Source organism: Trichoplusia ni (genome assembly GCF_003590095.1).
Source record: "Trichoplusia ni isolate ovarian cell line Hi5 chromosome 24 unlocalized genomic scaffold, tn1 tig00001143_group23, whole genome shotgun sequence".
NCBI lineage: Eukaryota > Metazoa > Arthropoda > Insecta > Lepidoptera > Noctuidae > Trichoplusia > Trichoplusia ni.
Genome location: NW_020799890.1, coordinates 8519 through 31468, shown reverse-complemented (window position 1 = coordinate 31468; position 22950 = coordinate 8519). Strand labels below are relative to the sequence as shown.

The window sequence follows — 22950 nt, the reverse complement described above, 5'->3', positions numbered from 1 at the left end:
AAGGCCCTTAGTACAAGACCAAATGACTAAAAGCCTTAGTACCAGACTAAAGCCCTCCATACACGAGGTTACTTTAGTCTCTAATAAAGTGGCTTACGAACTCTACCTTTAAGTTTATGTGAAATACGAAGAGCTATTTACAACAACATGCAGTTCTAAAAATATCTGAGTAACACTAAAAATAATTACTAGATAGATTTTTAAATTGTGTAACATCTCACTGAGTTTCATATACACTGTAATCTAGTCCTTACTGCTTGGTCTTAGAGTTGAGTTCGTTTTAACACTGTCGCACTTGTCACAGACCAACCAAAATCGTACTTCTCTTTCTAAAGCATTACTTTTATATACCGCTTTCTCTTTCTTACGTATTTTATTTCCTATTCAAGGTAAGTTTTATACAAAATGGCTGTAGTTGGAAGACAATACTACACATAGAGAGTTGTCACTGAGTTTAAAAATGTAATTAAATATAAATATGATGATTGCATGTTAAAAGATAACTAAAACGTTAGAATTAACCTTACAACTTTGCCATCAACAACCATTTTGTATAAACATAACCCTTCTGTAGCGGTCGGGTAAATGGTGTTAACATTCACAGCTACTCTGGTGTCAAACCGAACGCAAAACTAATATTTATAGAATAACTGCGCGTTTATTGTAAACATTTTATTTGCTGGTAGTGTATTGGCGTTTTATGTCTTGTGGTACAATATTATTATTATAGTTGAAAATGCTAGCATAAACAAGGTTTTACGCACGCATATAGCTCATAGATCAAAGACTTTTCAAATGGCCTCTGCAGTTGACTGAGCCCAAGCATTGATTGATGCATAGGACTTGTAATTAAGACATAATTGTTCCTATCACAGGTTATCAAAGCATTTTAGTGTCTAACATCTTCAATTTGATTAATTCGATTTCATTTAAAGTCTAACATTATCTCAACACACAATTTTAGCCTCAATACCAGAAGACAAAAACAACTATTTCATTTGATTTGAAGGTAAATTACAATCAGCAGAACAGTCTACAACAAACGCAGTTAGAAAACAAACTCTTGGGCGAGTAAATTGTACCTAATAGCTAAATGTGATCTTCCATGGGTGTGCCATGTTGGCTCCTGGTTTCCTGACCACCAGGACATCGTTACCCTTGTGTAGAGTCATCTGGAGTGACAGCTGCTTGTCTCCCTGGTGCAGCTTGGCTGTCTTAGGAGGGGTCTTGATGCCGGCGATCACGATGCGCTCTACCCAAGAGCGGGTTGGGTAGTGAGCGTTCTCGTTGGGGAATCTGTTGAAGTATTTTTATTTAAATCTTAAGCTACGCGTATTCATCGTGATTGCACGACTAATTTCGAACGCAACCGTAGAAAGTCGTAGCATTATTTAAAATTTAATCATTCTCACGATAGTTACTAAAAAGTACCTTAAGCAGGGTTAAGGTTAAATTAGGTTAAAAACAGAAACACCCATATATTTATTTGCATGTACATCTAAACAGTCACTACTTGTATGTGGAAGCCAACTTGACACCAATAACTTTATATATAAAACAGTCGCCATTCACCCTACTTACCTATTATTATAATACAACATAAAAATATAATATTTATGTTATACTCACGAGTAAGTCATTGCGTTGGATTCGTATTTGAACTTAGCGTAGATGTATTTGTTGTTGCGGTACTCGTACGACTCGCCGTCGTCGATGTATAGAGAGCCTTGCGCCGTGCCCTGGGGAATACATAGAGATATTGTATTAGCTATAAAGAATTTTAAGCTATTTAAAATAATGAAATGAGCTTTTTGTCTAAATGTTTATTTTATAACAGAGTCATAATTTCAGTCAAATCTGCTTTTATTAGAACAATTTAGGCTACAGCCTCATTTGAACAATAATTAGCTCAAACAAAGCAAAATAACTCAATTGTTAACAGAAATATATACAAAAATACCCTTTGGTTTCTATTTATTATCAGCCGTTAGTGCCCCACTGTGGGACAAAGGCCTCCCCTCCACGCATCTCTGTCTTTCAATATATTGCAACACTAACATGCTATAGATAGATATATATAGCTATAGATATATATGCTATATATGATATATAGATAGATATTCTTTATTGCACACCACATAAGTACAAGATGAATAGTTACATGGTGCCACAATGGGCGGTCTTATCGCGTTACTTAATTATAATTATAAGTACTTACATTAACATCGAGAGCAACCACCAGTGTGTAGGGGTCGTCGGCCATGAGCGAGGACGAGCGGCGGATGCGCTCCTTACGAGGGATGATGATGCCTCCGCGCTGGTATACTGGGATCTATAGATAACAACATTTATTATTAACAGTGGTATTTATATGTCGGTAGGTCATTGAAATGGTGTATCGTCAGAGATATTTCAAATGCAAGAAACTACCATACGTAATATAAGTATATATTGTTTTACATGGGAAGTGTAAAACTGAATTGCTTCCCTTTTGTAACTAATATGGCTGCGAAAATAAAAAATTGGCTACATTTGACAGATAGCTGTGAGAGTATGACATATCCGCGCTCAAAGTGTTCATATCTGAACTTAAAATGAAAAGCATCATCACCATTTCTCCCCAAGATAACGAGAAAAAAAGATAGCAAACAAAACCCTTGACACACTAAACTGTCTCATCTAACTCTCCATACCTTAGATATAGTAACATCCTGCGTGAAGTATCCCGCCGCATGATGCGCGTGGTACGAGTCCACGTCGTACCAGAGCGTGCGCTGCGCGGCGCCCGGCAGGTACACCGGGACACTGCTCACGCCCGGCTGGACCACCGGCCGGATCAGGAGCTTGTCGCCTGGACATATAAGATATGTTATTTACTTAAGTGCAGGAATATATTAGATTTAATATATCATTGATAGTGGTATACATTATATTATTTACTTAGTAAATTAAGGAAATTATTAAATTTACTTTAACAATAATAGAAGGTAGATAATATCTATGAAAATTACCGTTCTTTGGTGCCGTTGATGCCACAATGTTGTTTAGGTTTGTGAGGTAAAATCTATTTATTCCTTCAATAATAAAAATGTATGACCGTAAAAACTAGTTATAAAAAGGCAACCAAAATTCAGAATAATATTCCCATCTCCTAACGCTTACAGAATTGTTTCTTGGGGAGTGTTCAAGTATTACGTAACGCAACTCCCATATGTAACGCATCGTAACGTTTTTCTGTACCCTCCCCCCTCCTTAAAAGTTACGTAATTTGCAAGATTCTGAATTCCTAGTCTTATATTTGAATAAAAAATGTTACGAAACGCGTTGTATAGACACCCCCTTCCTTATGTATAATTTTATGTAACACATATGGCAGCAATGATGATGGTGGGCAACATTTGGCGCGCTGGTTTTGATCCAGCCACCCAAATGTTACCCTGATGCTGACCACGATCCTCAGATATGAAGAGAGATTGCAACAATAAATTAATAAATATTCTATTCTATAACGTTTGTAATTTTAGATTGTTCCCTTACCGAGTAAGTACTGATCATCGATGGTGAAGGTGTCCTCCTCGGGGGGTACTCCTGGAACAGCGGCCGCATCACCGGGAGACCGTCGACGGAGTGCTCGTAGAATAGTGTGTACCTTGAGGATATTACAATTATGAGGTTGTTATGAAGTAAAACTTTTTTAAGCGCGACCAGGAGATAACTGGACGACAATGCAACGGATGTCCGTTACGGGAATATGGCGTCACGTTTCTGTAGCATCCGATTTTTTTTTGTAAACAAATAATTGAAAAGAGACAGCACAAGATTTTTTGATCGATTTCTGTCCGCATGCTTTCAAGTGATTGTTGCAATTGCCAGTATTATCTAACAAAAATGTAAAGTCTTACACAATCGATGTTAAACCTAAAATAAAACAACATAAGACATGATTTTGTTAGACATTTTTTGTTGGCAATGAAGAGTTCATTGTCTACGCGTACCAGAAGTCGATGAGCGCGTATCTCCTGCGGTTGGCGTCGCGCAGCAGCGCGGTGGTGGGCGCCTCGTACAGCCACGGCTCGCGCCGCTTCGTCTCGATGTGCGAGTGCGCGCGGGAAGAACGGCTGGAACGCGCCCGCCTGGAACAACACGCACTCTTAGCATAGCCAGACGTAGTCAGAGGGTAGAAACTACTATTTCTGTTTAATTTTGTTGCGTATTCCTTAACACTTAATTGTTTCCCCTGGGACACACCGAACTTAAGTGTGTCTGTTTTCGTTGGTTTCATTATAGATCTTGGCTTACAGGAGTTGCAATGACGGAAATGTTTGGCAACCTAGCCCCACAAAAAAAATCTTCGACACCCCAAATTATTATTAGAGCTACATGGTATTTATTGATTACTGTACATCCTATTTAACAAAACTTTCATTACGGTATGATTATCAATCAAAACAAATCTATCTTCACTGACCTGGTACCACCTAGTCATGAGCTCAGGCTCGGGGTACTTGAAGAAGCCGCCGACGTCCGACCCGCAGAAGCTGACGCCGGCCACGCTCAGCGACAGACACATCGGGACCGACACCGCCAGGAAGCCCCACTCCGCCGCGTTGTCACCCGTCCACACTGCCCCGTATCTGAGGGACAATTGTGTTAGCTATGGGCGAAATCCAGGGTTATAATTCTAGGTTATTTGATGAGTGGAAACCTCAGATACAAAGATTTGGTAGTACAGATACAAAGGTGTCGCTAGCTCTGAGGTCCCGGGTTGAATCAACGGAACATTGTCTCGGGTCTGGGTGTTTGTGGTACCTTCGTTGTATCTGAATTCCATGACACAAGTGCTTTAGCAACTTACTTTGGGTGTGATGTTGTCCTTTTTATTTATTTATACAAATTATCATCAATTTCATCCTTACCTCTGCGTGCCACTGAAGGCGGACCTGGTGAGTATGAAGGTCGGTACTTGTTGTCGACGCGCTGCAACATGCCCTCGTGAGTCGAGCGGACGTTCCACAGACCGTACTCGTTGTGGACGTGTCTGTACATAACAATATATTATATAGTATTCATTTGTATGTTTATATACGCGTTGGTACAACAGGGCCTCATTTAGAATAAATACAATGGAAATTCAGTCTTCATTGTCTTTGTGTTAATAAATAAACTAGTCGTGAAATTTAGAATTATAAATATAATTGTAAATAATAATAAAATTTACTACTAAATATGCCATAAAAATGTGTTCAAGGAATAAAAAAAGTGGTATGGAAAAAAAAGATGATGCCAGATTATCAGACCTACACAATATGCAGACAAAACTACATGAAAATCGGTCTACCCTTTACGGAGAAATTCAATTACATACACCATGATACAGACATAACAGTTTATATTATTATGTGTATTAGATAGAACATTACCTATGTTCCCAGAAGGCTGCCAGTCCATCGTTTCCGTCCTGGGGGGGCTTGTAGTGACGGCAGTCCTTGGGCATCGTGATCTCAGGGCCATTGAATACCTGGACAAGGAAATTATACGTAATATAGTTTCAACGCCAGTCAAATGCGACTTTAAACTTCATATAGAGGATATGTATCCAGGGATTATTTCTGTTTTCACTTCTTAATCTAGCTATATAAGTAAGGTATGTCTGAAATATCACGCGAAAAACTGTTGTCATACTTTTTGAATAAGTTTTTTAATAGTAGTCAAAATTGTTTTCAAATAGAGTTATTGAATAGAAGTTTATCAGTTGTCTAATACTCATAACACAAGCTTTGCGTAGTTTGATGCTAGATGGCGTTGTGTGAAAGTTGTAAAATAGAATTATTATAAAGAACACGATTCGATTATTCAGTTATAGTTTAGCCACATGTGAGCTTCTCACATATGTTACACAAATTATATTAAACTAGCTTTTCGCCCGGTCGAAGTCGGTTATATCGCGTCTCCAAGAGAACTCTTCAAAAGTCCGGGATAAAACTATAATATGTTCTTTCTCAAGGTCAACTCTATCTCTGTACCAAATTTCATTAAAATCAGTTCAGTGGTTTAGACGTGAAAGCGTAACAGACAGACAGACAGAGTTACTTTCACATTTATAATATAAGTAAGGATGGACTCACACTGGGCTCGTTCATATCATTCCAGAGGTGCACATCCTTGCTGGTCCCGGGGAAGTTCTCGAACAGGTAGCGCTCAGAGTTGTACTTGCTGACCGCGGGGTCGAAGAAGTCGAGGTACGAGGAGGATCCTGGCCAACACCAACCTGGGAGACAACACAGGGAAGTATTTAGTTTGGTATAGCTTAGCTATAATAGGAGAAGGGATAGTTTAATCTCAAATTATACCTTCTGGTTATCTTATCATCTTGTCGTGTCTTGTATATAAATGAATTGTTGTTCATTAGTCTCGCTAAAACTTGAAAAAGGCTGAACCGATTTGGCTTATTCTAGTCTTAAAATAGTCGTGGAAGTCCAGGGAAGGTTTAAACGGTGATAAAATAGGGAAAGTTGCAAAAAAAAAATATTTTTGTCTGCATTGTTATCATTGACTTGTATAGAATAAATAATTAAGTGCTGGTACATAATAGAAACCTACCTACTTTTGTATAACACTAAATCAGTTTTATGAGAGATGGTTTTAAATAAATATTGTATCTCTTTTTATAATAATAAATAAAAAAAAATATTAATAACCAGGACTTGAGAATAGCTAGAGCCAACATTAATTTCTCTTTTATTTTCTTTTAACGGCAATCGACGATTGCCGCTTTGCATACACAAGCATTCAAGTCACAAATCACACTTAGAACAAGCGCGGAGATCGAACCCGCGCACAGTGAGTTTGGCGTGGCGACCTCAACCAATAGCTTATCCTTACTAGTCCTTAGTACATAGTTACATACCTTCATAATCTTTCCCATCTTTATCTTTGACGTAGTAGCCGAGCTCAGTTGCATCCTCGTGCAGGAAGTATCCAGCTTCTCTCTTGACGTGAGGGTCCACGATGACGACCAGCTTGCGGCCCTTTGCAGTCAAGTTGGCGACCATGTCTGATGGGTGGGGGAACTTGATCGGGTCCCAGGTGAAGTACTGTTGAAGGAGGAAATTACATTAAATGATTTATTCTGTAAGTAGGCTATTTTTTCAAGTTTCTTTTAGCTAGCTCAAAATCAACATTTTCCATCTGGACTACCCTGAGAAGTAAGTTCGAGACAAACTCAGAAATCACTGTCTTTTTAAAGTACAAACAATATTGTATGAAATTTAATTATAAATGCATCAACATAAGTTGTAAATATAATATCTAATTTATAAAAGAAAGTTTTAAACGTTGCATGTCATTTTCAAATTACGGGATATTAACGCAGACTCATGTGTGTGTGTGAGTGTGTATATGAGCGCACATGGAGCTACGTATGGTATTCCGAAATACCGCTTGCCGAAAGGACGATTTTCCGAAACACTCTACTCCGACGGTTAGTTGAACGAAAAAATATTATTTATCGACGCTTGGTAGTCCGAATGAATCCTTCGCCGATGTAACGGTTCACCGAAAACACTCTTCAACGACGATTGGTTAAACGAACGAAACTTTCGCCGATAGCACTCGTTGTAAGGGAATTCTTTTGCCAAATGGATAGTTTTTTTTTCACCTTGACAACACCCTTAGGTCTTGTAGAAGTCATGTTAAAATACATTATTACAAGTATTGTTCAGCTGCATTTCACATAATTATAAAATATAGTAGCTAGCGTAAACTGAATGCTATCGGCGAAAGTTTCGTTCGTTTAACCAATCGTCGTTGAAGAGTGTTTTCGGTGAACCGTTACATCGGCGAAGGATTCATTCCGACTACCAAGCGTCGATAAATAATATTTTCGGCGAAACGTTTCATCGGTCAATATTTTTTTCGTTCAACTAACCGTCGGTGTAGAGTGTTTTCGGAAAATCGTCCTTTCGGCAAGCGGTATTTCGGAATACCATACGTAGCTCGCGCACATGTGTGTGTTCAATACGACCTTAGGAATAGGAGTAGATATCAGTGCAGACTCACTTCTTCCTGTCAGTGTACTCGATGTCCAGCCAGATGACGTCGGCGGGAATGTCGTAGTTGTCGAGATTATCGTCGACGCCCCTCACGTCCGCCTCGTCCACGTAGTTCCAGCGGCACTGGTGGTAGGCCAGCGAGAATTTCTGTGAAACAGAACGATAAACAGTCTTATAGTTTAGATGTCACGTACGCTTGTGTGTTTGTGAACCACTGCTGCAGGGTATAAGCAGGGCCTGTCACTTGTAATAAATAATAATATAATAATAATATATAATATATGGTTGAATTGAGTGAAGTTTTTTAAAAGTTGTTTAATGAATAGAGTAAGTCCGGTATGAAAATAAGTCAAGTGCGATTCTGAGGGTCCCGTAAACATACAAATTTTAAATGTAAGGGTTGACCCTTCTGTTCATCCAGGTATAAGAATTTTTCCGCGGTTGCCGCTATAGCAACCAATGTTAAAGCTAAAACTTCGGGTTAAGAAGTAGTACATAACGTTATGGTGACCAGCTTTGTTTCCAATAACCCTTGGTATCGCACTTGGTCGGTTTTCTGTACAACCACAATCGGTTCGCCACATACGGCCGCTTTCTATATTCGATCCCGAATCTAAGATTAAGATCAATCCAGATTTTTCTCAATCCCTCGATTGAGCTTGAATCTGCATTTCATTAATCGATCTCGTCTTGAAATCCATCGAAAAAAAACGGATAGATCGCTCTGCTAAACGTTTTGTTTTACGCATGTGCAGAAAAAGTACTTCAGCGATTATTAATGAATAAAAAGGTGGCTTTTTTCTTAAAGCTTATCTATTTTATGCACAAAATACAAAAATAAATGATTGGGAAGTCGTAGCGGTAAATACTATAATATTCTACCTGAAGATTAGAAAAAGCATAAACGACAATAAACGTTTATTGATGAGCAACGGAACGTCAGTCAATCGAAAAGTTGTCAGTCAGTTTGACATTAACATAATATATTTTAAAATCGCAAGTTTATTTGTTGTTTGTTTTTCCGATGTCTCAGCTATAGAATAGAATACAGCGGTAATATTCGAGCGCATTCAGAATAAGTTCACGCGCCATCTGTACAAGAAACTGTATGGCGTGTATCCGTTCTACATACTCATGGATCCCACTCTGTTTGTTCTGGGCATGGTTGGCAATAATCAACTGTATATGAGACGGGAGTTTGCACTGGTCGTCTACTTGGTGAAGGTGCTTCGTGGAGTGGAGAATCACCCGGAAGTATTGCAGTGCTTGAGTGGCGGAGTGAGCGGCGAAGCCCACACCTACTGCTGGTTCCTACCGCGAGAACAAATTTGCTCGTCAAAGCACCTCTTACAAGAGCTCTCCACACCACCAACTTCTTCAAAATCAGACTGACGTGTTTTTAATAATGTAATGTGTTGCAATTTTTGTTTAGTTTAAGTTCTTTGCTGTCGCATTAGGGTAAACCCTGTAATGATACTTCATGGTTTTAAATAAATAAATCAAAACGAGAATATTATAATCGTTATCTATTGATTCCAGTATTACAGATATTGGTAAAAGTGTACTTAGTACACAAAAACTATAATACCGAAAGCAAAAAAGTTTAAGCGTCAGCTTATGCTTAGCAATCCAAAACAATTACTGAGCGCTGGTCTTCAGCTTAAATCCTTGACCCCCGTTTACAAGTACAGAAAAACAAATTTTGAGGACAGAGTTTGTTCTTCTTCGCTGTCACTACTATCCCAGTCCGATAGCTGAGCTAATACTTCAAGATCGCTGCCACTATCACTTGAAAATATTTCTATTTTCACAGATTTCTCAGTACAATCCGTAAAAAATTGGGGATCGCGATTATAGATCAAAAACGTCAAAAAATGGATTTGTCAAAACCAGAGATCGGTTATAGAAAACGCATAACTGTTACTTTCATACAAATACCAATCTAAAATCTCGATCCGCCCTCCCAAAGATTGATTGAAGAAAAAGATCGAGAAAACGATCCATGGATCGGTTATAGAAACACTAAAAGTTGTAAATGGATTCAAATGTCAATCTCGATCCGTAAATTAGGGATTGAGATCGAATATAGAAAGCGGCCGATAGCAACAAACATGTCTGACAATATTATACATTATTCTATTATCAAGTATTTATTACATACGGGAGGTATCGGCGCGGACCCTGTGAGCTGCGTGTACTGACGGAACACGTCCGCGGGCTTCTCACCCAAGAACACGAAGGCGTCCACAATGCCCGACTCGGAGATGAACCTGAAATTATGAGTATATATAATAATGGCAGAGTTGAACAGAATAACTTAGAATAATATAAGGCGGTTTTTAATTAGTCTTGGTAAACTAGGTTCGATAATTAGCACCAATTCCTTCATAGTTCTTATTTCAGAAATTATTTTTAAAACACATTTAATTTGATTGCCATATGTAACCACTGTTTGTATAAATCCCTTGCATCCACTGCACTGGCGAGACCATCCTTCCATAAAAAGTAGCCGACGTCCGATCTCGGTCTCTAGACTGCCTGTGTCCCAAATTTAATTAGAATCATTTCAGTAGTTTTCGAGTGAAAGCGAGACAAACAAACAGAGAAACATACTTTCGCATTTTTTTGAATATTTTACTATATTTTTTTTATAATATTAGTAACTTAGTACGTATGTATTACAGACTAAAAGTTCCGCCTACAAATAACGGAGGATCCTTACCTGGTATCGACACGCCTCTTCTGTCCGCCAGTGACGAGGTTCACCAGAGATGACACAACAGTGCTATCAGCGTAATTCACAACATCCACCCAGGTCTCAGCTGAGTTGTGCCAGAACACACCAGCAGTACGTTTCGGGCTAAACATTAAATAGAAAAAGGTTTATTTTTAGATTTTATGATTTTTTTTTTACACGTTTATCTGATCCCTAGCCAAGCAGAGCTTGTGTTATGGTAACCAGACAACTGATAAGACTTACTTATATATTTCTAAATACATACATATTATATGTAGATAAATTACACCGCGACACCAGAACAAATGATCATGCTCGACACACAACATTTGTTCTGGGCGGGAATCGAACCCACGACCTCCGGTATAGCAGTCAGGATCACTAACCACTAGACCAACAGGCCCGTCAAAAGTATTTTTCGATACAGTGAAGAAAAATTTGATTAGGTATCCTTAATGTGGTTATAGGTATGTTAGCTTTCAGTAGTTTTATTTAGAAATGATTTTATATACAAAAGACACTAAAATTGTTTACCTTTATTAAGAAAAGTCATCTTATATCTCAAATATCTGTTCCTTTAAATATTGATACCACATTTACCACTACACACTATTCATAAAACAAGATAGGCAAAGTGACAGTAAGAAGCTATTACCTATATACAGCAATGAGTGATTCAAAGCTGATATGATGACGAATGGATATCTACATTAATATTATCTTATATTTTTCCAAGCTCCAATCTAATCCAATCTTTACCAAGATGGTAAAGATACCCAGGAACAAAAACAATAACAAAAGATTATTCTTTTTATTGTAACTATCGTGGGAAATATATTGAAGGGTATTCTTTCTTTTATCTCGTAAACAAAAATTTAAGGGAATATTGTGATTTACAATCTCATGTGAAGTCACTTACCACTACGCTTTTTACTAGAAAGTGAAATTATTAGCCGCCACTACCATTTTAATGTGACGGTATTTTGGAATTCTGACGGACTAAGCTGCATTTATATTATAAGATTTATTAAAATACGCTAATTCCACTTACCCGTGGGAATACACGACGGGTATAGCCCCGTAGATGGCCATGCGACTGTCGAGCTCATACTCGAACACGTCGAGGTTGTAGAGGCGGTAGGGGTCGCCCGACGTCGTCGTGCGGAGGGCCAGCTTGTCAGTGTGTTCTGGGATACCTGGGGGACAAGGGAAATATCTATAGGGTTTGTGCAAATTGGGCTAGAATTATTGAAGTGGGAGGAACATCTTATGGTACAATTACGGGGGAAAGCTGAAAACTATAGTTTGTAGTTACTCCGCAAGTACTAATTAACTGTAGCAATTAATCTTTTCAGCCGAAATTCAATAGAAATTAGCCTCGATATTTTAGCAGTTTCTGCTGGTATGGTGCTCTCAGTACACAAGTCAAATTTTGCTTAGCCAGTGCATTTGGACATAGTATGTTTGTGTGCATGCATGGTCAATTTTACAAATATTAGATTACTTTCAAAGGCATATCAACTTAATTCCAACCGTGTACAGTTTTGACAAAATACCAATCTTACTTAACATTTGGACTTAGACTCCGAGTTGGTAATATTTATTTAGCTTACCATAAACATTGTCCGCTTCGGGGAAGCTGAAGTCCAGGGAGACAGCCTCATTCCCTCTGGGCTTGCTGTCATGATGAGACTTGAAGTTCTCTCCCCAAGTGCCTTCCTCCTCCTATAACAAATTGTGTCTATTAGGCAACTGGTAGAAACTTGTTTAAAAAACTGATGCCCGAAACATGAGTGTCACAATCAAGAGGTAACATACACGAGTGCACTCAAACCACCTGATTAGCTTTTTGTCAATTCATTTTTACGTATTTAAAAAAGGAACAAATGCATTCGAATTTTATTTATTAAGTCACATATGTTTTATGCCTAGTCATCATTCGAACATTCAACAACAACATTCTGGATTTTTTTTGGCATCTACTGCCTGAAAGAGTCGATTTAAGACAGGTAAAAATACGGTATGTATTACTGTACATTTTATTAATTTAAAGGCTAAGTTATGAAGTAATATGTTTAAGTAAAATGTCACCTATGCATACACAAGTCTTCGGTTACATCAAGCAGAAGACCTTGAACCTCCTTAAACGGATAGGCATCTAGGCAGATAGAGGTCACTATGCCAGCGACATAGAAATAAATAGTGCTCAGTTTAGCCTTTTCACAAGCTATGTTGAGGTTAGCTTTTATTTAGTTAGTATATTTACTGGATGTCAGAATTGTAATAACTTATATTCTTCTTTTCGTTTGGTTAATATACAAAATGGTTTGTAATTTTTAAACGCTGAAAGTTTGGTAGAAAGGAGTTTTCGTGCTTTTTAGGAAACTTTTAACTTCTTGACTCTAAAATGTACGGAATTCCCGATACCTATTTATGGCCAAACCGAAGTTAATACCCCTCAAAACCTCGGATACTTGGCAGTTGCGCTTTCTACCACTTAGCCCAAGAGGTAGTTCATAAACACAACTAGAAACGAAAGTCTGTTCTGTGTTTAAAGTAAATGAGTCCTACAGACAGACAAACCTCTATTAGAAAACATAAATTTTATCAATAGTAATACATTATGACCTAATACATCAATTACATGTAACATTTATATAAACAGGGCATTGATTACAGACACACGACTGCCCTCACGTAGACTATTAATTTTATAGTCGATCAAGATACGGATTTAATTATAAACAAAATTAACTTTCAATTTTGTGTATTAGAAAACTTAATAAATCAAATAAAAGACTGTTCAAATGAAATATATCGAAAATAATTGTTTTTTTTTTGCTTGAAATAAGGAATAGCGGTAATCTTGGTACAGTATAGATAATTTTGATTATTATTGATATACTTAATAGGAATGCTGATTGGGATTAAAAATTAAAAACTTTTCAAGCCTTTTAGCTAGCTTGTGACCCAAAATGTATATTCTATTCACTCTAATTCAATTTTTGTTTGCGGCACAAAGGAAAATATACATCATTAGTATTATTTATTAATCTACAAAAGGACATTGATAAAGAAACACTTCATCCCCATTTGGTCCCCTAAAAAAGATCAGTGAAGAAAACTGCTGTTAAATTAATTATACAATTTACGTAAGTATAACGTATTTCTTTACGTGTACGCATAACGCTAACTCAATTCTGTATAATTTCAAAAGGAATAAATAAAAGCAGTGATAATGAAATACCCTGTATAGGATTACACATAAAACTGCCGATTATTTATCAAAACACAAGTTCGTTTATCAAATCATAGCAAAAGGGTGAAATTCAATCAAATATTTAAAAATATTATGTATTACACAAACCGATAATAGACCAAACAAAGAACTGACGTAATAAGTGCATTAACCTAATTAATATTAACACATTTAACTGCGCGTTAACTTGTTATCCTAAATGACTAACATTGTATAACACATTATGAATAGAATTGTCACGGTACGAAACACGAGGCCTTGTGAATAAGTACGAACTACGGAGATAGGAAAATAATGACAGCTGTCTTATTCGGGGCAACGGGATTATCCGAAAGGGTTACCGTGGCCCCGGTACAAGAAGGGCAATATAGGAAGGCCGAAGATTGGCAGGTTTTAGTCAGTAGAAGTCTGACACTCGATTCTGCTCAACCCAAAGGAGAAGGAGTAATATGATGATTGCCTGATTGATCCTGATTTCCCTGTCCCATGAGTCTATGTGACCATTTATATTGTTTAACTGTTGTGTCTATTGGCGGGACAGCGAAGTAGTTAAGATCCTAAGGCACGCGCAGACTATTCGAATGCTGTGAAATAAAAATCACAGCCTCCATATTTCGGAAGGCAACTAAAAATGTGGGTCGAGCGACTGATCTCTCTAGCCCGTCGGATTGCCGTACCAGTGAGCTATGAGAATGAGGGAACAGAGAGTGCCCTTGTGTTGGTGCTCTCGCTTGTGCATTATAAGTCCCGCGTAGCTGGTTGGTATCGAGCGACACAAGCTGGTGTGGTCAAGAATCAGTCAGGATATTTGATACTATGAGCAAAAGTCTTTGATTAATAGAGGGACAGTAAAAGGCTCGTAATATAAATAGTTTAGGGGACTACTAACAATTAAAATACCTAATCATTTTATTAATATTAAGGTTTTGATCAAATCGATGAAATGTTAACATAAACAATCCTGCTATGACGTGTTCAAAGGATAAGACTATTCAATCTAACTCAGAAAAATAAAGTATAGTCATCAAGATTAAAGTAATAGACAAGAAAGGATTTGATCATTCACTATTTATTTATAACTTGAAACAACAACTATTGTTCGTCACAAAGTTCTCGTACCAACATAGACTACTTAAGAGTAATGTCATCTTAAAGTCACATTAACTATCAGGTTGCAGACAACCTGTATGAAGGGTTAAGGACCTTTGGGCAACCACAAAACCAGTTCTATGAAGCCCTAAGATAATACAACATAGATGTATATTGCTATGTTGGTCCTATAGGCCAGAATTGAATTTAAATTGGTACTTTGCCAAATTGTGAGCAATTTTTCTATTAGCGTCCTTCTATACGTGAGGGTTACGCATCTATATAAATAATGTTTAATCACAAAGTGATGAAAATAAGGAGAATTTCATTCGAAATTCTAATCCTTTCTAATAATATTATAAATGTGAAAGTAACTCTTTCTTTCTGTCTGTTATGCTTTCACGTCTAAACCACTGAACTGATTTTAATGAAATTTGGTACAGAGATAGAGATGACTTTGAGAAAGAACATAGGATAGTTTTTATCCCGGACTTTTGAAGAGTTCTCTTGGAAACGCGATATAACCGACCTCGACGCGGGCGAAAAGCTAGTAATATTATAAACGCGAAAATTTTTACGTATGGATTTACGTTCCTCATTCACGCAGAAACCCTTGGTACGCAGATAGTTTAAACCTGGGATTAACACATAGGATAGTTTTAATCCCGATTTTATGTCATTAAATTGTAGCGGGCGGACCCGCGGACAAAAACTAGTCTATAATATCTAACTTGTGCTCAACTATCTCCTACATCATTGAAGCGCCACCGCTGCACCGCCCCTTTTCATTTTTAACTGTCTAATATATCTCAAAATATTCTCAAACTATGAATATTCAAGTAAAAATGTTTAGCTGACCATGACCTAATGGCACTTGTTAGATAATGAGGTTTGTCACTATTATATGGCATTATTCAAAGAGCAGACTATAAATTAAACTCATATCAACAGTTCACAATAAAAGTGACAATTCGTGTCAATATTCCATCTATAAATCGACACGAAAACCGAGGAAAAAGTGCAAAAACTCAAGGAAATTAATTATCGAAGATGATATCTCATCGGGAAAATATACTATTTTCTGAAATCTAACGCAATATTTTAGCTTTTATGTCAAGATTATAGTTGCATAGACGTTTCTATCAGTCACGTACAGCGATAAGTCAAGATCAATGACATACGCGTAGCAGATGAGGTCAGTCGATCGATTGTGCGTAGCTAGACTAAGTTTTGTTCTTGGTTTTACTTTAGTATCGATGTTTTGAGGTTTTATAACGTATGTGTATATGGTAGGTGTTTTTGTTAGATTTTAAGACGTTTAGTGAACTATCCGCAAATGCATAGGTTAAAAGTAAATTGGAGTGGTCAAATTCTTCGGTTTGATTTTTTTAGAAGCTTATTTAAACTAAAATTAAACTAACTTTGATATGGGGCTACAAGTTATGATAACTGGTCAAAACATCAAACTATGTAAGATAAACACATTTTTCATCGAATTAATCTTCTTGTTAACGAGAAAATCTTCCGTGAAATAGGCACTCGAGTTTCTATGACTATTTAATCTAACTACCTATTAACTTTTACATTATTCAACTTTTAAAAGTAAACTAATGCTTTATAATTGTCATGCACGGATAGCCGAGTGGTTGAGGTCTCCACGCCGAACCCACTGGGCGCGACGTGTGGCGAGTTCGATCCCGGCGTAGGACAATCATTTATGCGATATACGAATTCTTGTTCTGAGTCTGGATGTCTTGTGCATGTGATTTGTATGTTTCTAAAACCTCTCGCGACACAGGGATTTAATTCCTTACTGCGGGAGCCGTTAAAAAAAACTATGAGACTGCTTTTTATTACTTTTACATATCTGTATAAGGTCCCATACTTCAAATTGCTTACAGTAAAAGAAAAATCGGTCATTCTGCCAATCACACAGATAAGCGGGAGAAATAGAATCTTATCGACAACGTCAGGTCTTTCAAGTCGCATTCAACAATAGTTACACATATATAGGTAAAGCGGTCAACGCATCGATAAACACACTTTTATTTTTACACGGGTTTCATTGTTATTGTAGTTTTATTGTCGAGTTATAGGTTTACTTTTTTATAGTTTTTATTCCAAGTTAAATGATGAATTTCACAAATTGAGACTTCTATAGAGAAACTTTCGTAAAAAGATGCCTCTTCGCAGGTCTGGTAGGAAATAGGCCAATGGCAGAAAGTGCAAGAAGGTATTAGAACCTGACCATGCCAGGCTCTCTGGCTTACATGCCAGAATATATGAAGAATATTTGGACATGAATAGACTGTATTAAAAAGACTTAAATTTCAACCGTTATAGATTTTAATTTAGTTTAGTGTGATTTACTATAGTTATTAAGATTTTACAAAAAATAATATAAAAAATAATCTCAAACTCCCCCACGACCCATGATTAAGTACCTTACTTTTAACAAAATGAAAAAAGAAACTATTTTAAAATGCCTTCTTTTGTTTAGCGTATACAATACAAAGGTCCTTAATCCTTGCTTTGCTTGTACTTTTTTTAAAACATTCCGCAAACTGCATAAGACCCATACCAGACTGACTGACTCCCGACTGACTCATACGGACCAGTATGATTGTACATATAAAAATTATGGGTTAGCTGGGACCTGAAGCGTCGGACTAGCTACCCTTACGGTTCCGTACAAATATACTAAAGAAAAATTACTTCAGTGGTTTCTTAGGTTTACGCGAATGTTAGACATTGAAATGAAATGACTTTTACGGATTTTATCGCGGTTTAAGTTTAGATTCTAGTTCCCGACCTTTCGACACCTTTGTAGGTAGACCGATGGCGTTCGTCTTGGCAGAAGATGTCAAGACGAACGCCATCTTAAATCTAAAATTATACCGCGATAAAATCCGTAAAAGTAGTTTCATTTAAAAAATTACTTTGCTTATAATTTTCTAAAATCCATCGACAACATCTTCAAGACGTACAACCCCGGATCTAACCCAACATAGAGCAATAACATACACAGAAGCACACTTACGACTTCCACCAGATTAGTATCCTCATCGTCCACCCTTTCCTTTTTAACTCGGAGTGGTTCCACCATGAGTTGAGCATTGTCGTTCAGGATCACCGCCACGTCACCGGCCAGGTTCACGAACTCTAGCTTCAAGGGCTCAGCTGTGATGATGACCTTGTGTCCTTGGCTGTTCGCTACGGTGATTATTCCATTCTCATTTGAAACGATTTTGAGGCTGTAACAAGATTGGTTGTGTTAGGTTTGGTTTAGCCGTACTTGTATTAGTTGAAGAGAAGATCATAGGTTTTAATTTCATTTGGTTAAGTTTGAATAGGATTTCTATTTATAAAAACGATATCCACGCGATAACACACACGGACGCGCTTGAAAGGCGCGTTAAGCTAATGTTCTATTTTTTTAATACTATGTGTAGGTGAAGTTTGTGGTGATCGCATTGTAGTAGGATACCCAGGATATACTGAATAAGTTTGGGAAAGTATTCTGTCAGCCACCCACATGATTTGTGAATGTCATAGATTATAATAGCAACCCAAAAAATCCCGCCCCACCGAGTGACAACTAGAAACGGTAATTTAAGGACTTCATTATCAAAGCCACACTAATATTATGAAAGCTAAGGATTCGGAGAGTTTTGTTTATGTTCTGGCTCAAACAACAGAACCGATTATCATGCAATTTGAATCAGAGTCCCTGGATCAACACATAGTTCCAAGTATCATTACCGGTAGCTACATAAAACTAGTGTCTTTAACACAAGCTTGTCAAGAGTATAATTATATAAGGCTCGCCTTACCCATCGGCCTTGGGTTCTCCATTGAGCGCCAGCTGCGTCCTGTAGCGCGGATACAACGGATCAGCTTCGTCAATCTCCACTCTGAAGGTTCCATCCACGAGAGCCGACAGCCTTAAGGCGTAGTGCCACTGTAAGAAGTATATGCATTAGAAACATGGAAAAACAATTTTAATTGCGCTCAATGGCTGCTGCCGACAGTGACTTCCACGATCTAGAATATGTCTATAAATCTTTTTATATTTATTTATTATTTTTAGTAGCTTTAACGCGTCTGTAAACTAAATAAATAAATATGAAATTTTTAGATTACACAAAATTGACAATAATGCTATGCGAAGCCATTTGCTTGAATATTGTAGAGTTTCATATTTATTAGGTGCATAAAAGCATAATATAGAAAAAGATAAGTCATGAAATAAGGAATAACGGCATTCATGCTCTTGATAGCCAGATAGGCTGTTGTTTCATATTTAACAAAATCAGGTAATACAGGAAGTTAACCTCACTAAAGACCATTAAAGAAGATGAAATATAAACTTTGTGCGATTAAGTTAAAGATCATATTCCCTAATGGCATTATATAAATAAGTTTAATGTCTGAAGATGAGGAAAAATGAGCTTTATTCAATTGAGTTAGAGATCACATTCTCCTAATAGCATTTGATCAATGAACTTAATGTAGGAAGAAAAGGAAAAATGAGCTTGTGCAATTGAGTTAAAGATCATATTTGCCTAATGGCATAACATTAATGACCTTCATGCTACTGTAAATTAAACCTATTCTAAATGTATCAACTAATCTGGTATTAGCATGAATTTTAATGGCAATTACATTGTTTATAAAACAAAGTAATTTGCGAAATAATTAACTAAAACTTTTATGCTAAAATCAATTGCAAAAAATATACAAATTGCAGCAATTGTTTTGGTCTTAAAACACTGATAAACATACAATAAAAGTATTTTACATGAAAAAAAACAGTTATTTATATTTTTACACTTAATGGTAAATAAAAATATTGATATGGCAATAATTAATGATCTGTTATTGCGAATTCCATTGTATCAAAATACATCTCATATGAAAAGACAGGCTTTTGCATATTATTTTTACTAAATTGTAATTAAAGAACTGCCAATTTTTACAAAGGATGATACTTAAATGGTTATTTACACTTGTTTTCATAACCTTAAACATTATTGAAAGTAATTTATTTTGTTGGAATATGTTCATTTAAAAAACAAAACAATAATTTAGAATACCATATTAGACATTATGGTTAGACATTATCTTACAGGCTGCTGATTTTACCTAGTAAATTCCACAACATACATTATTATGTACTGCATTATTTGTGTATTATTGAAGGAAAATAAGACATATGATAAACATTTGTTGCATTTACATATCACAATAGGAAAATATTGTTTCTAAACAGTTTATCTTTTTAATATAGTTTTTGAGCATGTCAAAATCAATTTTATGACTGCATTAACTGAACATTAACTAAATATATTACTTATTGCTGGTGTGATTAAAACTTCAAGTACTCAAAGTAATATATTAAGGCCAGATAAAACAAGAACTTTTAATAAAATTTACGCAAAAAAAAAACAATGAGAGCTAAATAATATGTTTGAAATATAACAGGTATGTAAATAATACTGAAATGGTCTTTATAAAAACTACCTTAGACAATGCATATATTCAAAATATATTTGAATATTAGAACTACATATTTGATGGCATTTCATTCCAGCTAGTTACTGTATGTGGAAAATTATAAAAATAGCTTGGCAACCACCCAATATCGGATGCAGCTTCAGGTGTCAAAAACATACATAAATTAATATTTTACTTACCAGAATAATTCTCTTCTGTGTTGTTGTGTCCACAGTGTTAACTTCGGCAGAGAGGACATTTCCATGTACAATAACGGTGTCTAAATTCAGTGAGTACTGCGACTTTTCGGGTTTAAAAGACCGCAATCGTTTGCAGAACCCAGACTGATCGCAAGTCTTGAAATTGTTCTTGTCCACGCCGAAACTACTGCCAATCGCCAAAGCGGCGACCAGAAGAAGCCCCCAACTCTTCATACTGTAACGTAATACTTAATTTAACGCAAAATTTAGGATATCTGCAACAAAGACCGGTGCCAATCCTAACGCGAAAACTAACATGAATTGTAACTCGATATTTGGTCACTTACATGGCCGAATGTAGGTATTATGCGCCCTAATGTAGTAGTTAAGATTGCTCTCGATTAATCTATGTATTCATCGCCACGATAATATTATTGCAGTAACATTTATACTATGAATACGAAGGGGTAGTCTGCACGCGTTACGTGGAGATATCCCGTTTGACAACTTTGTGTGTTTTTTGTAAATTGCCAGAGTAAAAATAGTGTTGTATGTCGATTATATTTCTTCCACGTGGAGTTGATTTAGTTTAGTAACTTTAAACAACACTATTTGTTCATATTTAACGATTTTCTGGGTAGTATTAAGTGATAAGAGGATTAACTACCTCCTTCTGCTTTTATTGCTTTCAATGGATTTTATACAGTTTTGGTTTTAAGAAAAAAACATCTCAGCTTATTATTTTTGTAAAATGCAATGATATTGTGTCAATAAGTACTCAATTCCCGGATCGTCAGATACTCAGAGAACTCAGAGTATCAGAAAACCACTTGAACGGTGTGGTGTTTTAACTGCTGAGTGCAACAGACGGCTTCCCATGGCTACTAATAAACCGTTTCATAAAGAAAGGATTCAACATAACAGTTAATTCAAATCACTTATCCGATTTTACTTCACATGTATGCAATTAGAAGAGAGAGTGAAAAAAAATGATGTAAACAAGAGCCGTTACGTGATGAGTGGAGGGGGAGATTCGGACAAAGAGGACTTTATCAATTTGAGATAACTTTGGATAACAATAATGAAAATTCAGTGTCACTGAAGAAAAATTAAAACTACCTTTGATATAAATCGAAAGAAATAACATTTTGCATTAAACCTAGCGTATAAGATTACATAGACTTTGGACAAATTAAGATAGATTTAAAAAATAGGCGTAAATAACTTTGAGAAATTAGTCGATTTTACTATTTGAAAGACCACGTAGCGTGGATGACGATTTCCATGCAACGTGGTGTTTCAAGCTACGTTGCGCATTTGACGTTGTAGGCAATGACACGATTGTTTTAGGATCAACTTATGCATAAAATTGGTAAAAAAAGGCGTGGGCCGAATCTCGTGAAGATCCATGTTCGTCTACACCTGGGCTGTCTTTTGCAACCCTTTATGAGACGTAGATGAATAATGGTGATGATGATATAATACTGGTGAACAGCCGATATAGCTTTCACTTACTTAACAGCTTTTTGGGTTTGGCTATCATCATTTAGGCCCAGGAATGTCCTTCTGCTGGTGACTCTTCCTCTTTTTACCACTTTCCCTATGTTGTATCTACGCCCCTCACCCAAGTTCGACTAGCAATCATTTTTACGCCCAGTTTATGGGGGGAGTAATGGATGGCGAGAGACTCTTACTGACAAAAATGAATAGCCTCCCGCGTAACGGCTAGTGTGTGGATTTCATCAGGAACTGACCGCCGATACGTAATCAAACTAATGCGATTTTTTACTACTCCTCCTATTTACTATACTACTTTTGCTTAATTTTGATGCGAGTTCTCAGACGCCTAATCGTTTCCTTGGGAAACACGGAGGTTTAGTGCTGGGTTATTTTAATTTCAATAGTTGCCCATTTGTCCCATTTTTTCACCCAACGCGCTCCAAACGTCCCTGATTCATGCTACCGGTCCTTGACCACGGTCACAGTTCAATCATCTGCAAATATCTGATTTCGAGTGTCATCCAAATTTTAGTATAAAGTATAAAAGTAGATGAAGAATCAATTCATCAGCCACTTGCCCATCATTCATCACTATAAAGCAAAATATAATACAGGGCA

The 22950-nt window shown here is 36.7% G+C and overlaps 1 protein-coding gene across 1 annotated transcript; it reads right to left on the bottom strand.

Moving 5' to 3' along the window:
• Positions 1–284: 284 nt before the first annotated feature.
• LOC113506768 (neutral alpha-glucosidase AB-like) lies at positions 285–21348 on the bottom strand. The gene is given in 23 exon segments (XM_026889599.1): positions 285–1296; positions 1630–1739; positions 2219–2332; positions 2694–2851; positions 3538–3579; positions 3582–3649; positions 3996–4108; positions 4110–4133; positions 4469–4634; positions 4917–4953; positions 4956–5038; positions 5421–5518; positions 6126–6268; positions 6908–7094; positions 8055–8198; positions 10213–10321; positions 10774–10911; positions 11840–11984; positions 12402–12513; positions 18177–18390; positions 18970–19097; positions 20833–21067; positions 21180–21348. Coding segments are annotated over 22 exon segments (2781 nt in total). The 5' UTR covers position 21067; positions 21180–21348; the 3' UTR covers positions 285–1082.
• Positions 21349–22950: the final 1602 nt, after the last annotated feature.